This window comes from Archocentrus centrarchus, chromosome 6, assembly GCF_007364275.1.
Source record: "Archocentrus centrarchus isolate MPI-CPG fArcCen1 chromosome 6, fArcCen1, whole genome shotgun sequence".
Taxonomy (NCBI): Eukaryota; Metazoa; Chordata; class Actinopteri; order Cichliformes; family Cichlidae; genus Archocentrus; species Archocentrus centrarchus.
Window position 1 is genome coordinate 18,422,630 of NC_044351.1, and position 13,466 is coordinate 18,436,095.

The following is a 13,466-nucleotide window of genomic DNA, read 5'->3' on the forward strand; positions in this document are numbered from 1 at the left end:
GAAGTGGCACCCAGTGTGGTCTTCTGCTGCTGTAGCCCATCTGCTTCAAGATCAGATTTTTCTGATTAAGGGATCAGACTGAGACCAAATTGTGTATTTAAAATGTGTTTTTAAGTGCTGAAGGTTGAGTAATTTTTGGTTTATGTTGACCATTTTATACAGAGGTCAAAATGACTCCAGCTGGTTTTGCCAAAAACACAGTTAATGCTTACTTGAAATGAATCAAAACTAAATGATCGAATCGAAAGAGGGAGGAAAAAAAAAGAATTTAAATATATTGCACTGGAGACCAAAACTTGAATTTATATTATAGATTTGTTTTAAGAAAAATATGCTAATAAAGCATATTTTTCTTAAAACAAATCTATAATATAAATTCAAGTTTTGTTTTAAGAAAAATATGCTAATAAAGCGTTCATTTCCCAAAACATTTTTAAAAATACAAGACTTTAATTACGTAGTTTTGATAAACACTTTTTTCCCCTCTTACCATGAACTAGTCGTATGTTAACTATGATGTTGGGACATGGATAAAATTCAAGTAAAATGTAACTTGAACAGTCCAGAACAATGTAAACTATTAATATTCACAGCATATACAGCACATACATAAAGATTTTAAAACAAAGAAATTTGTACCTTCTTCTTAAACAACTAATCACTTCATTTTAATTTTCCTCAAGGTACATGAAAAAAGTTTTTAAACAGTTTATAAGCAAATTGTACTCGTATGGTTACGCTCATCTTCAACTGAACAATTTGGCAAAAAATATAAAAACAAAATACTCAACTTATGACATTACACTCAGTAATTAAAAGGGACCAATATCTGGAGAATGAGTTTTATTAGAAAACTGACAGTCTACATGACAAATTTAGCCAGCATCTGAATCAAAATAGGGAACATGATGAAATCCTTTTCTCTAAAGAACAAAAAAAAAAAAAACAAAAAACAAAAAAAACTACAAAGTGGTACTTAAAAACATACCAGTACAGGAAGAGCGTAATCAGCAGCTTTCCACATGAAAGAAAATGAATTTGTCCAGGGATTAGTGTGACATCTTGCTCCAATTCTCCTCTACCAAATCAACAGATCTCGCACAATCCGCTCTCCAAAGGAGTTTTGTGAAAACATCCTTTCGACTGGGAAGAATGTCTCCAAACGTCAACACACAAAGGCTTCTGATCCTAAAATAAACCTTACACTGCCTTGCGGTGGTACTCTGGTGGGGCAACTTCATAGTCACTTGCATTGAAGAGCGATGCAGAGTTTTTTACAAGATACCTGGAACGAAGAAACATTTTACTCATCTCTGCTGTGAACTGATAATCGTGTGAACCTTGTTGAACACTCACTTGAGGAAGTCCTGTAGATAACTGAGCAGCAGTGCAAGGCTCTTCTCATCCAGGGGAGTGTACGCCAGCATGGCTCCGATTCTCACTTTCAAAACCAAAACAATGACAGCCCTTTACAAACCATGTGACCTTTGACCTCTCTTTCATTTGTAACAGCTTTTTGCAAATACAATTCCTCCTCTTTACACTTGTAACAATTTAAAGCAGCTTGCATTTTTAAATGTTTAAGTGCCATTCCAGTTGATGACTGCAAAAATATTAATCTTCATGCACTAATGGATAATGTAACAGTACAGAAAGCTTTGTGTTGTGAATTGACCTGCACACTTAGGCAAAAATTAGGCAACATCTGAAACATCTGGTATGTGTCAAGTTGACATGTCAACAAAATGTTTTACTGAGTTTCATTTTAACTGAATTTGAGGGGTCTTGTTATGACAACATGAAATTAAGCAAGACAACACAACCTGTAATAAACATGCTATAGTAGGCCCAATTATCTGACCATGAGAAACCACTTCCAGTCAGGTCCATATGTTTTTGGACAGTGACAACATTTTTGTACTTTTGCTGATTGAAATAAAGCTGAAGGTCTGTGCTTCAAAGGGTTTAACAAACATATTACATTAACCGTTTATGAATTACAGCCACTTTTATACAAAGTCCAGCGGGTCGAGACAACATGCAACTTGCAGATGACCGGCTCCAGCCAGATGATGATCTAACATGTGGACCCAAGTCAGCAAAAACTGGGCAGAAAATTCATCTACCTTCCAACCTAACAGATGTGTAGCTCTTACTATGTGATTGTGTTTTTAAGTTTGAATGACTACGTAGAGGTGGGCTGCCTTTTATTTTGAACAGTTTTCTCATATTTGATAGCTGGGATGTGAATCGCTGCATTGCATGGTTTGTTTCTTTTGGTTAGATTATCTGTTTTGAATCTGTAGACAGATCTGCTTCATGTTTTGGCCTTGGCTCACCCCAACGTTAAACTATTAAATTAACAAGTGGCTCCTTGGAACTTGGGAAAGACAGATGCTTTTCATGTTCTATGTCCCACTTAGGGATGGCCCAAACAGCCTTGAAGCAATCATTTTTGTTTTAGCAATGTTTGCATGTTTTTCTGACAGCTGAACTCAGATGATGAATCAGTGGGCCTGATGCTGAAAACTTGTGGTGTACTTTTCTCTCCAGGCAACAGTGATAGAATCCATTAAAGAATCTGACCAATAATGAATAACATGAATGAATAACCGCACTAGTATAAATGAAATCTTATCAATGTACAACCTTATTTATGACTCAAATGGTGGTTGCAGTGAAACCTAAACTGCTGCCTTCTCCAGATCAAAGAGTGCACTTTCAGTAACAACTGGATCATCAAGAGATTTTACAGTCAGCACTTGTAACACAGAAAAAGATTGAAAAAGCCTGTTTGGAGTTATATGCTAGAAACAGCTCAGTGAATATATGTAAAAGCTTAGACAAAAACATGTTTTTTGTGCATGAGGACCTACATTTTGTAACATATTTGAGATTGAATTTTTCTAATATACAATTTGTTCATGTCTTTATATGAATACTTTTTATAAAGGAGGATAATCTTTAGTTGGTCTACACTGTTTTCTTAGGTAGCCAACTTATTCAGCACAGAGACTCTATAACAGCGTGATGTTGTGTAAATGCTTTTACCAAAGAGTCTGAGTAGGTGAGGAGCCCCATAGATTTGAGACATTGGTGTATCTGGGTGGTTGGCAAGGATGTCCGCATACTGAGGCCTCTCAAATTTGTAGAGAAGTTGTGTCCCCAGCATAACATTGAAATATTCACGGATACCAGCAACTACCTCGTTTACAGCAAATTCTCTGAACAGTGAAGAGAAAAAAAACAAACATATATTTATCCCCAATATCTGTCGACTGTCCTATAGAGAAATAAACAAACATGGGTTTTTTTTCCTTCATTGCTTATGCCATAAACAGATTAAAAGTAAAGGTTTTTACTTGCTGTCTGAGTTTCCTCTTGATTTCTTGTAGTTTGCATAATCTTCAAGGACTGCATCAACATTTTTTTTGGCAGGTAGGTGGAAAAGCTGAAGACAGACAGCAAAACAAGAAAAAGGAAACACAAAAAACCTTGGAAATGTTAGCCACATGCAATTTATAAAACTTCTGTGAAATAAGTGAAGCCTGACCTTACAGTCACTGCTTACTAACCTGCTTCTGCCGTGTAATCAGGTCCCAGTCATCCACAAGCCAGGGTTTCAGCTCCTCTGGGATTTTCACTTTAACCTCCACTCGATTTATGAAGGTTTCCTCCTGATCAGACACGAAAAGTTAAGAAAAGGACGCATTTAACAATCATGTTTACACAGCTAAAGGAATCCAAGCCTTAGAACCATTTCATAAACACTGGTTTAAATTGTAGCTCCTGCTATACAGCTACAACTGCAGTGAATTAATCTTAGAGCATTTTCACATCTAGAGTTTGTTTATTCTGGTCTGAATTAGTTCATCAATTTGTAAACTTGTAGCTCCCCCCACGTGGTTTGGTTTCTTTTCACACAGAGGAAACACCAATCGAACTCCAGGTGAACCAAAATGAATCATGTTCAGCGTGCTTACTCGCCACATGTCTGGAGTGGAAGCAACAAAAGTAAATACAGGAAGCAGGTGCTGTGGTCTGGACTAGTAGATAACATGGAGAATTTACTTCTAACGTCTGTATTTTTCTGGTTAATATTTTACAGTTTGTACACTCTGCAGCATTACAGAATGCAAAGTTCTCTGAACTTACACTTTCCACAGTTGGGTCTACACGGGCTCTTTTCTTGCGTGGAGGGTGGGTTGGATCTCCTCCTCCTGAACTAGTCCCTTCTCCTGCACCAGGAGCTACACAGACACAGTCATAGTTAAATGCTACTCATGTCACCATTTTAAGGGCTGAGCTTATGAATTCTAACATTGTTACTCATATAAATGCACAACATGTTGTACTCACTTTTCTGTTTGTTCTTTTTGGTTTTCCTACAAAAGAAAAAAAAAAAAAAAAAAAAAAACAATGACGTGTTAAAATAATATGTAGAGCAGTTTGGCAACTTATGTTGCAGCAGGTGTGAGAAGAAAAAAAACAAAAACAAAAACAAAAAAAACACTTACACATCGTTTTTCTGCGATGCAGCAGGTATCTTCTTATTTGGCGCCTGACCCCTCATTTTTCCTTCTACATAATGGTCTCTGCATTAAAACAAGTTCAGATATTTAAGAGTACATCACTTATATCAAACTCACTGTTTTCACAAGCTTTAAATCACTGCAGTATGTGACTTAACAGTTTTGTTCTTATCCAAGTAGACACGACACATTAGTGTGTGATTGGGGGTTTTCCTGCATACAAATAAATAATGTGTTAGCCCTACAACAGGCTGGCGACCTGTACAGGGTGTACCCTGCCTCTCGTCCTATGACAGCTGGGATAGTCTCCAGCCCCCCCACTACCCTGAACAGGATAAGAGGGTTGCGGGGGGGCTGGAGAGGCTATCACTAGACCCCAGTCATAAGGAATTAACAGCAGCAAAGTTGGGGGTGGGGGTGGGGTGTACATAAAGACCATGGACGTACTGATTGGCCCTCTGAAGCTCTCTCTGTTTCTGCAGATTACTGTCCACATACTTAAGCACTCTGCTTTCAGGAACCCATTCGTCCCAGCTGGAAGACAAAACAGCAAGAGAATTCAAACACTTGTAAAACAGTTACTGTACAAATGTTAATCTGGATTTATCTGAACCAAAAACTTACTTCTTATTCCACCCACTGTAATGAATAAAGTATTTGATTTGTTTGTCCTTGATGTTTATCTTAACACACTGCAAAGACAGGTATGATTCATCAAACACATCAGAGACAAAGCAGACGACCGAATGATCAGAGACAGACTTAACTAACCAGCTTACCTTAGCTTCGTAGAGCAATGGCCCATGAAAACACAGCACTCTTTCACCTGAAAAGAGCATCAGGGAATTAAAAATCAGCATGTGAGTAGGGATGGACAATATATTAAAAAAAAAAAAAAAAAAAATCTGGGCAAAAAATCTGAGAAAATATTTATTTCTCTCAGACCTCAATTAATAATAATCACTGGTTTATGAATGCTTCTGAGCCCTACAGGTGAATTTACCTGTAGAAATACAGCTGTGGTCAAAAGTTTACATGCACACATCACAGGCATGAATGTCATGGTGATTTGGGGCTTTTATTTACTTCTTTGAACTGCTCTTTTCCCTGCATGGAGTGATTGTACAGGATACATCATTAATGACTTCAAAAAATAAAAATAAAAATCTACAAATTTGAATTTATTTTGGATTTTTGTTAATCCACACAACATACAACAGCACACATGCACCCCAACTAACATTTGGTTAAATGTCCATTCACGTCATTGTAGCCAAATAGCTCAATCTTCAGACCATCAAACTTTTCTCCAGAAGGCATTTGGCTCGTCCATGTGGGAAGCCATAAATTTCAATCGAGCTCGAAGGTGTTTATTTTGAATCACGGGCTTCTTTCTTGGTCAGTACCCTCAGTCCATGGTGATGTAAAACTCACTTCACTGTAGACAGTGATGCTGGTGTTCCAGCAGTTTCCAGTCCATGTCAGTCTTGAGTCTTGGTGGTTCCTGGGTTGTTCCTGAACTGATTTCCTCTTATCTGAAGGTGACAGTTTGGGTCTTCATCCAGACTTTGGGAAAGTGGTGACACATCCAAATAACTTGTACTTACATACAATTGTTTGAATTGATGATGAATCTACAGTTTAGAAGTGATTTGAAGAGGCATTCATAAGTTGTATGTCTACAGTTCTCCTCCTTAGATCTTCACCGAGGTCCTTGGACTTTCCCATTGGTCAATCTACCCACTGCTGTCAAACATTTTTTTTATGCTGACAAAGAGAAACTACCAGTTGTACAATCATGATCACTTATGAGAAGTTAATAGGCCTTGTAAAGTTAAAATACATTGTAGAACCTTCAGCACCATTAATTAAAAGATTTAGGTGAGTGTATGTATATATTTGAGCCTCTGTGTATAAATATTGATCCTATATGGATTAGAGAAAATCCAAAAATAATTCAAACTTTTGCACCCAATTCTTGTTTATCAAAGTCATTAAGATGTAGGCTGTGCAATCATTCCACCATGGAAAAAGAACCATTCAAAGAAATCATTAAAAGCCCAATATTACCATGACATTCATGTTCATGTGTAGGTAAACATCTGACCTCAACTGTACATTTAAAAAAAGAAAAAAAAAAAAAAAGTATATAAAAACCCTCACTAATTTGACTGATTGTCAAAAATATCTTCAGGTGTTTACACCTACTCAAACCTTTAGAGAAAAAATTGCACCTTTTAACAAAGTGAAACAATGAAACAACTGTATTTTCTTCCATTGACTGACAATTTAACAAAAAAAAAAAAAAAAAAAAAAAGGAGAAAAGAAAAGAAAACGATTTGGATTTTTAACTAATTAAAATTAGCCTGGCGTATCTGCAGAAGTAAGCGAGCAGCAGGCGGTGCTAACACGCCGTGTACGGAAACGCTAGCTAGGACTCAGCTAACAGTGCATGAATGAAACTATTGGTTTTAGCTCACTACAGCATCTCGAAAACTCAGTTCATGCGCCTTCTTCTTTTTAACACTGTTCTACGTTGTAATGACAGAAGGAAATAAACCGCTAAAGCCGCGAACAGACCCGCCTGAGACCCGTTTTGTGTTCACAGCAACAATGAGCGCTAATGAGGGTAGCTGTTTGTTTCGATCAATAACTAACTGAGCTTTCCAGCGACTCCAGCACCAGCCGCTGCCACAGGTCTAAGAGAGGAGGAAGGAAACAAACAGTTACCTTCTTGAAATTTAGGTTTCGGGTCCTGTTTCGGCGCCATTCACGGATTAAACTATCAAAATATGGGAAAAATCGCCAGCTCCCATTCCAGTCTGCAGCGGCGCCGCTTTCTAATAACGTCATGACCGACGCGATGACGCTTTATTGCCCCGACTAAACATGCAGCCATACTCCAAATTAACAGTGAATACAAAACGTGATTTCTTTTTCTCTCTCTCTCTCTCTCATTTACCTTACGCGTTTCTGTCTTCTGCTGGAGTTTTTAAGCATTAATAGCTGTTTAAAAAAAAAAAAGTAAAATCCTAGCTAAACAATGACATGAAACGGTTTTAAGCTAAAAACAACTAGGTGTGCCCTCTGAGACAGCCGTGGTCTGGCTGGCACACAAGGGTGCTATTGATTAGTGTCATCCAAAGAACGGTGGTTTTATATCATTTTTATTTTGTGTTCATTAAAGTTCAGTGTAACTTATATTTCAAAAGGAATAAGCGGAAGAAAATGGATGGAATGATGGAGTATTATTATTAAAATAAATAAATAAAGCGGGGTGAGGATAACTGCCAAAAGCAGGATTTCAGAAGGTCAGTATAGTTAACTGTGCCCACATATCATATCCCACCATATCAATGTTGGAAAAATAATCCGAAGACCCGTCTTTGCATGTTATTCAGTTGTAGGGAGAGATCTGTTTTGCTCAAAGCAACTTAGAAAAAGTTGTTGGGGGGGGGGTGACAGTGAACATGAAATGGTAAATGACATAAAATACACCCCCATGACAAAAAAAAAAGGAAACTCTCAGGGAATGTAACTGAATTACCTGTAGTTAAATAACCAATTATGTCGTTTGCGACTCCCCAACACTGTAAATCCCATTCATTGACTATCTAACAGACAAGTCACAGTACTGTGCTGTGAAAAAGTATTTGCTCCCCTTCTGATTTCGAATGTTTTGCACTTACATCCATCCATCTATCTTCCTCCACTTCATCCATTTCAGGGTTGTGGGGAAGAGGGGGCAGCCGGAGCCTATGCCAGCTGTCATAGGGTGAGAGGCAGGGTATATCCTGGACAGGCTGACACAGAGAGACAGACAACCATTCACACTCACATTCACACCTATGGCCAGTTTATAATGACCAGTTAACCTAACCTCACTAATTCCATGTCTTTAGACTGTGGGAGGAAGCTGGAGTACCTTGAGAGAACCCACGCAGACACAGGGAGAACATACAAACTTCACTCTGGAGCTTGAAAAAGGCGACTGGACTTCTTTTTGTTTCTTGAAGACGTTTCACCTCTCATCCGAAAGGCTTCTTCAGTTCTCAACCAAATGGTGGAGAGACCCAGGTATTTAAACCCCTGTGGGCGTAGTCCCCTGGAGGTGGTTATGACCCTCTATTGATCATGTGCGTGAACACATGTGCCCAGGTGTGAAGGGGGCGTGGGTCATATTTAATCAGTGGTTTCAGTTGAAACCAATTTAGGACTCCGCTCCATTGTTTCCTGTGGCCTATTGAGGTCACTGGAACAAAGGTGTGAATGGGGGTTGAGACGTCTGGGAAGGGAGCTCAGGACAGCACTGTAAGCGGGGGAAAGTTGGTGACGTAATCCACCTCCTCTGTTCAATGATGGTTGTTCACAGTGGACATAGATGGCTTCTTTCACTCCTCTTTCAAACCATCTGTTTTCCCTGTCCAAAATGTGAACATTGGCATCCTCAAAAGAGTGCCCTTTTTCCTTCAGATGCAGATGTACTGCTGAATCTTGTCCTGTCGAGGTGGCTCTTCTATGTTGTGCCATTCGTTTGTGAAGAGGCTGTTTGGTTTCACCAATGTAGAGGTCCGAGCACTCTTCACTGCACTGAACAGCATACACTACATCGCTGATCTTGTGTTTGGCGGGTTTGTCCTTGGGATGAACCAGTTTTTGTCTTAGGGTGTGACTTGGTTTGAAGTATACTGAGATGTCATGCTTGGAGAAACTCAGAAGAATTTTCTCCAAGCATGACATCCATGACATCTTCTGACTCAGAAGATTCTTCTGAGTCAGAAGAATCTTCTCCAAGCATGACATCTCAGTATACTTCAAACCAAGTCACACCCTAAGACAAAAACTGGTTCATCCCAAGGACAAACCCGCCAAACACAAGATCAGCGATGTAGTGTATGCTGTTCAGTGCAGTGAAGAGTGCTCGGACCTCTACATTGGTGAAACCAAACAGCCTCTTCACAAACGAATGGCACAACATAGAAGAGCCACCTCGACAGGACAAGATTCAGCAGTACATCTGCATCTGAAGGAAAAAGGGCACTCTTTTGAGGATGCCAATGTTCACATTTTGGACAGGGAAAACAGATGGTTTGAAAGAGGAGTGAAAGAAGCCATCTATGTCCACTGTGAACAACCATCATTGAACAGAGGAGGTGGATTACGTCACCAACTTTCCCCCGCTTACAGTGCTGTCCTGAGCTCCCTTCCCAGACGTCTCAACCCCCATTCACACCTTTGTTCCAGTGACCTCAATAGGCCACAGGAAACAATGGAGCGGAGTCCTAAATTGGTTTCAACTGAAACCACTGATTAAATATGACCCACGCCCCCTTCACACCTGGGCACATGTGTTCACGCACATGATCAATAGAGGGTCATAACCACCTCCAGGGGACTACGCCCACAGGGGTTTAAATACCTGGGTCTCTCCACCATTTGGTTGAGAACTGAAGAAGCCTTTCGGATGAGAGGTGAAACGTCTTCAAGAAACAAAAAGAAGTCCAGTCGCCTTTTTCAAGCTCCAGAGACTACCATGACCTGGATGACTGAGAATCTACACAGACATACAAACTTCACACAGAAAGGTCCCAGCCAGATGGTGGATTAGAACACAAGAGGTAACAATGTTAACCACTACGACCCCGTGGTGCCCATGTTTCAGATCATCAACCAAATTCTAATATTAGACAAAGATAACTTGCAGTAACTAGCAATCAAGCATTTGTGGTAACTGGCAATGGAGGAATTTGTCCCTCTCTTCTTTTAATTCAGCCACAATGGAGGGTTTTCCAGCATGAACAGCCTGTTTAAGGTCAGATTGAGATGCCAAAGGAAATGTTTCATTTTCATGTAGAAAATCAAGGTCTGTGAGGTTACCATATTTGGTTCCTTGCCTGTAAGTGGTAAAAATAAAAATTCCAAGAAGTATTGTATACATATAAAAAATACAAGAAATTAAGACTAGGCCACTCCATAACTTTTTCATTTTTTTGGAGCCATTCAGAAGTGGTCTTGCTGGTGTGTTTCCCATCATTGTCCTGCTCCATAACTTTAATGTGCTGAGCTTCAGGGCATGAACTGATATGTGGACACTGTCCTTCAGGATTTTCTGGTAGAGAGCAGAATTCACAGTTCCATCAATTACAGCAAGTCGTCCAGGTCTTGAAGCAGTAAAGCAGCCTCAGACCATCACACTACCACCACCATGTTTGACTGTTGGTATGATATTCTTTTTATGAAATGCTGTGTTAGTTTTATGCCTGATGTAACGGGACTCAAACCTTCCAAAAAGTTCAGCTTTTGTCATGTCAGTCCACAGAACATTTTCCCAAAAGTCTTGGGGATCATCAAGACTTTTTTTGGCAAATGTATGATGAGCCTTTTTGGTCAGCAGTAGCTTTCTCCTTGGAACTCTCCCATGGATGTCATTTTTGCCCAGTTTGTTTCTTCTTGGAGTAATTTTGGTAGGCCTGTCACTCCTGGAAAGGTTCACCACTGTTCCAAGTTTTCCTCCATGGCTCTCACAGTTGTTCACTGGAGTCCCAACGCCTTAGAAATTGCTCTGTAACCCTTTCCTGACTGATAGATGTCACTGACTTTGTTTCTCATCTTTTTCTTTAGATTATGGCATGGTATGTTGACGTTTTAGATCTTTTAGCCTACTTCACTTTGTCAAACAGGTTCTATATAAGTCTTAATTTAGCACGGCTGGCATTAATCAGGCCTGGGTGTGACTAGAGAAATTGAACTAAGCTTTCCAAAAAATGTGGTTAATCACAGTTAATTCATGATTTAACAAATTCATGATTACTTTTTCATACAGAGCCAGGTATGTTTGGATAGCTGTTTTCCCTTAATAAATTAAATCATCATTTAAAAAATAGAATTTGCTTGCTGATCTGAAACATTTAAGTGTAACAAATATGCAAAAAAAAAAATCAGGAAGGGGGCAAATACTTTTTCAGAGGACTGTATGTGAAATTGGGCAGTGCACTGTCTGATTTGGTGATGTGCAATACAAGACCTCCACAGCTGACAGTGCTGTCTCATTTTCTCTTCACCTTGCACATCTCAGTCTTTCAGAACTCTGGGCAATGGCACCTACAGAAATACTCGGACAATTCTGCAGTGGTTGGATGTGTTAATGTATTAGTGATGGGCAGGTGGGCATTCGCTAATGAATGATTTTGTGAGTGTTCTGGAAGAAATCATGTGCTTCTGGATGTTGATCAACTTCACAAAGAAGAGAACAGCTATACAACTTGTATCCTGGGACAAGATAATGATGTGGTGGAGGAGTGCAAGTACCTGGGCATCCACATTAACAACAGGCTTAAATGGAAGTCCAACACAAAGGCTGTATTCAAAAAGTTTATGAGCACGCTCTATTTCCTAAGGAAGCCAAGATCCTTTAACGTGTGCAGCTAAATGATGGAGAATTAAAGCTGTGGTGGAGAGGAGGTCACCGAACATACTATTATCCATCATGGATAATCCTGACCACGCTCTGCACCATTTACTGGACAAGTAGCATATCATCTTCTCTAACAGCCTGATTCAACTCCACTGCCACAAAGACAGATACAGGAAATATTTTATACCACGTGCTCTCTATAATAAAATTTATCTGTCTGACAGAGAGCCACCTGCCAGATAATATACACTGCTCAAAAAAAATTAAGGAACACTTTGGAAACACATCAGATCTCAATGGGGGGAAAAAAAATACATCATGCTGGATGACTATACTGATGGACTGGGTAACATGTTAGGAATGAAAGGGTGCCACATCGTTTGATGGAAATATAAATGATCGACCAAGAGAGGGCTGAATTCAAAGACACCCTGAAAACCAAAGTGAAAAAAAATTATGCAACAGGCTAGTCCATTTTGCCAAAATTTAATTGCAGCAACTCAAAATGGTACTCAATAGTTTTTATGGCCCCCATGTGCTTATATGTAGGCCTGACAATGATGGGTCATGCTCCTAATGCGATGACAGATGGTGTCCTGGGGGGGAACTCCTCTCAGATATGGATCAGGGCATCACTGAGCTCCTGGACAGTCTGAGAAGCAGACTGGCAGCATTGGATGGACCAAAGCATAATGTCCCAGAGGTGCTCTATTGGATTTAGGTCAGGTGAGGGTGGGGGCCAGTCAGTGGTATCAGTCCCTTCATCCTCCAGGAACTGCTGGCATACTCTCCCCACATGAAGCTGGGCATTGTCATGCACCAGGAGGAACCCAGGACCCACTGCACCAGCGTAGGGTCTGACAATAGCAGTCAGGGGTCTGTTGCCTAGTCTGTAGAGGTCTGTGTGTCCCTCCATGTATATGCCTCTCCAGACCATCACTGACCCACCACCAAACTGGCCATTATGAGTTATGTTACACTCCTTCTCCAGACCTCCTGCTGGAGGTCATTTTGGCAGTGCTCATCCTGTTCCTCCTTGCACAAAAGAGCATATATTGGTCCTCCTGATGGGTTAAGGACCTTCTGTGGTCCTGTTCAGCTCTTCCACCTGGCTCCTGGAATCTCCTCCTTGTGAGACTGGACTGGAAGACACAATAAACCTTCCAACAATGGCACATATTGATGTGCCATCCTGGAGGAGTTGGACTACCTGTGCAACCTCTGTAGGGTCCAGGTATTGCCTCATGCTACCAGTAGTGACACTGACCTTAGGCAAATGCAGAACTAGTGCAAAAACTGTCAGAAAAGTGGCCTCCACCTATAAAACTATTCCTGTTTTGGGAGTTGTCTCATTCACGCCCCTCTTGTGCAGCTAAAACTGATTAACAGCCCCCTCTGCTACCTAACTGACCAGATCAATATCCCAGACGTTTAACTTGATGCTACACTCTGATTAAAAGTGTTCCTGTTTTGAGCAGTATATATTTTTAAGGGCAGCATAATCACCTCAAAGCAAGAAG

General features: G+C 40.1%; 1 protein-coding gene across 1 annotated transcript; it reads right to left on the reverse strand.

The window, feature by feature from the left end:
* Positions 1-428: 428 nt before the first annotated feature.
* On the reverse strand, positions 429-7,386 carry morf4l1 (mortality factor 4 like 1). Its single transcript, XM_030731454.1, has 12 exons — positions 7,263-7,386; positions 5,312-5,358; positions 5,157-5,224; positions 4,980-5,066; positions 4,518-4,595; positions 4,360-4,385; positions 4,156-4,250; positions 3,576-3,677; positions 3,363-3,451; positions 3,052-3,224; positions 1,357-1,441; positions 429-1,285 (listed from the first exon to the last, which is right to left on the reverse strand). The coding sequence occupies exons 1-12, from the start codon at positions 7,300-7,302 to the stop codon at positions 1,201-1,203; spliced, it is 975 nt and encodes a 324-aa protein (XP_030587314.1). The 5' UTR covers positions 7,303-7,386; the 3' UTR covers positions 429-1,200.
* Positions 7,387-13,466: the final 6,080 nt, after the last annotated feature.

Coding starts and splice junctions, on each gene's coding strand:
- morf4l1 (XM_030731454.1), bottom strand. CDS start 7,302: ATGGCGCCGAAACAGGACCCGAAACCTAAATTTCAAGAAG. Junction 3,452..3,575: donor TGATTACACGGCAGAAGCAG/GTTAGTAAGCAG, acceptor GTCTGTCTTCAG/CTTTTCCACCTACCTGCCAA. Junction 1,286..1,356: donor TATCTACAGGACTTCCTCAA/GTGAGTGTTCAA, acceptor TCTTCGTTCCAG/GTATCTTGTAAAAAACTCTG.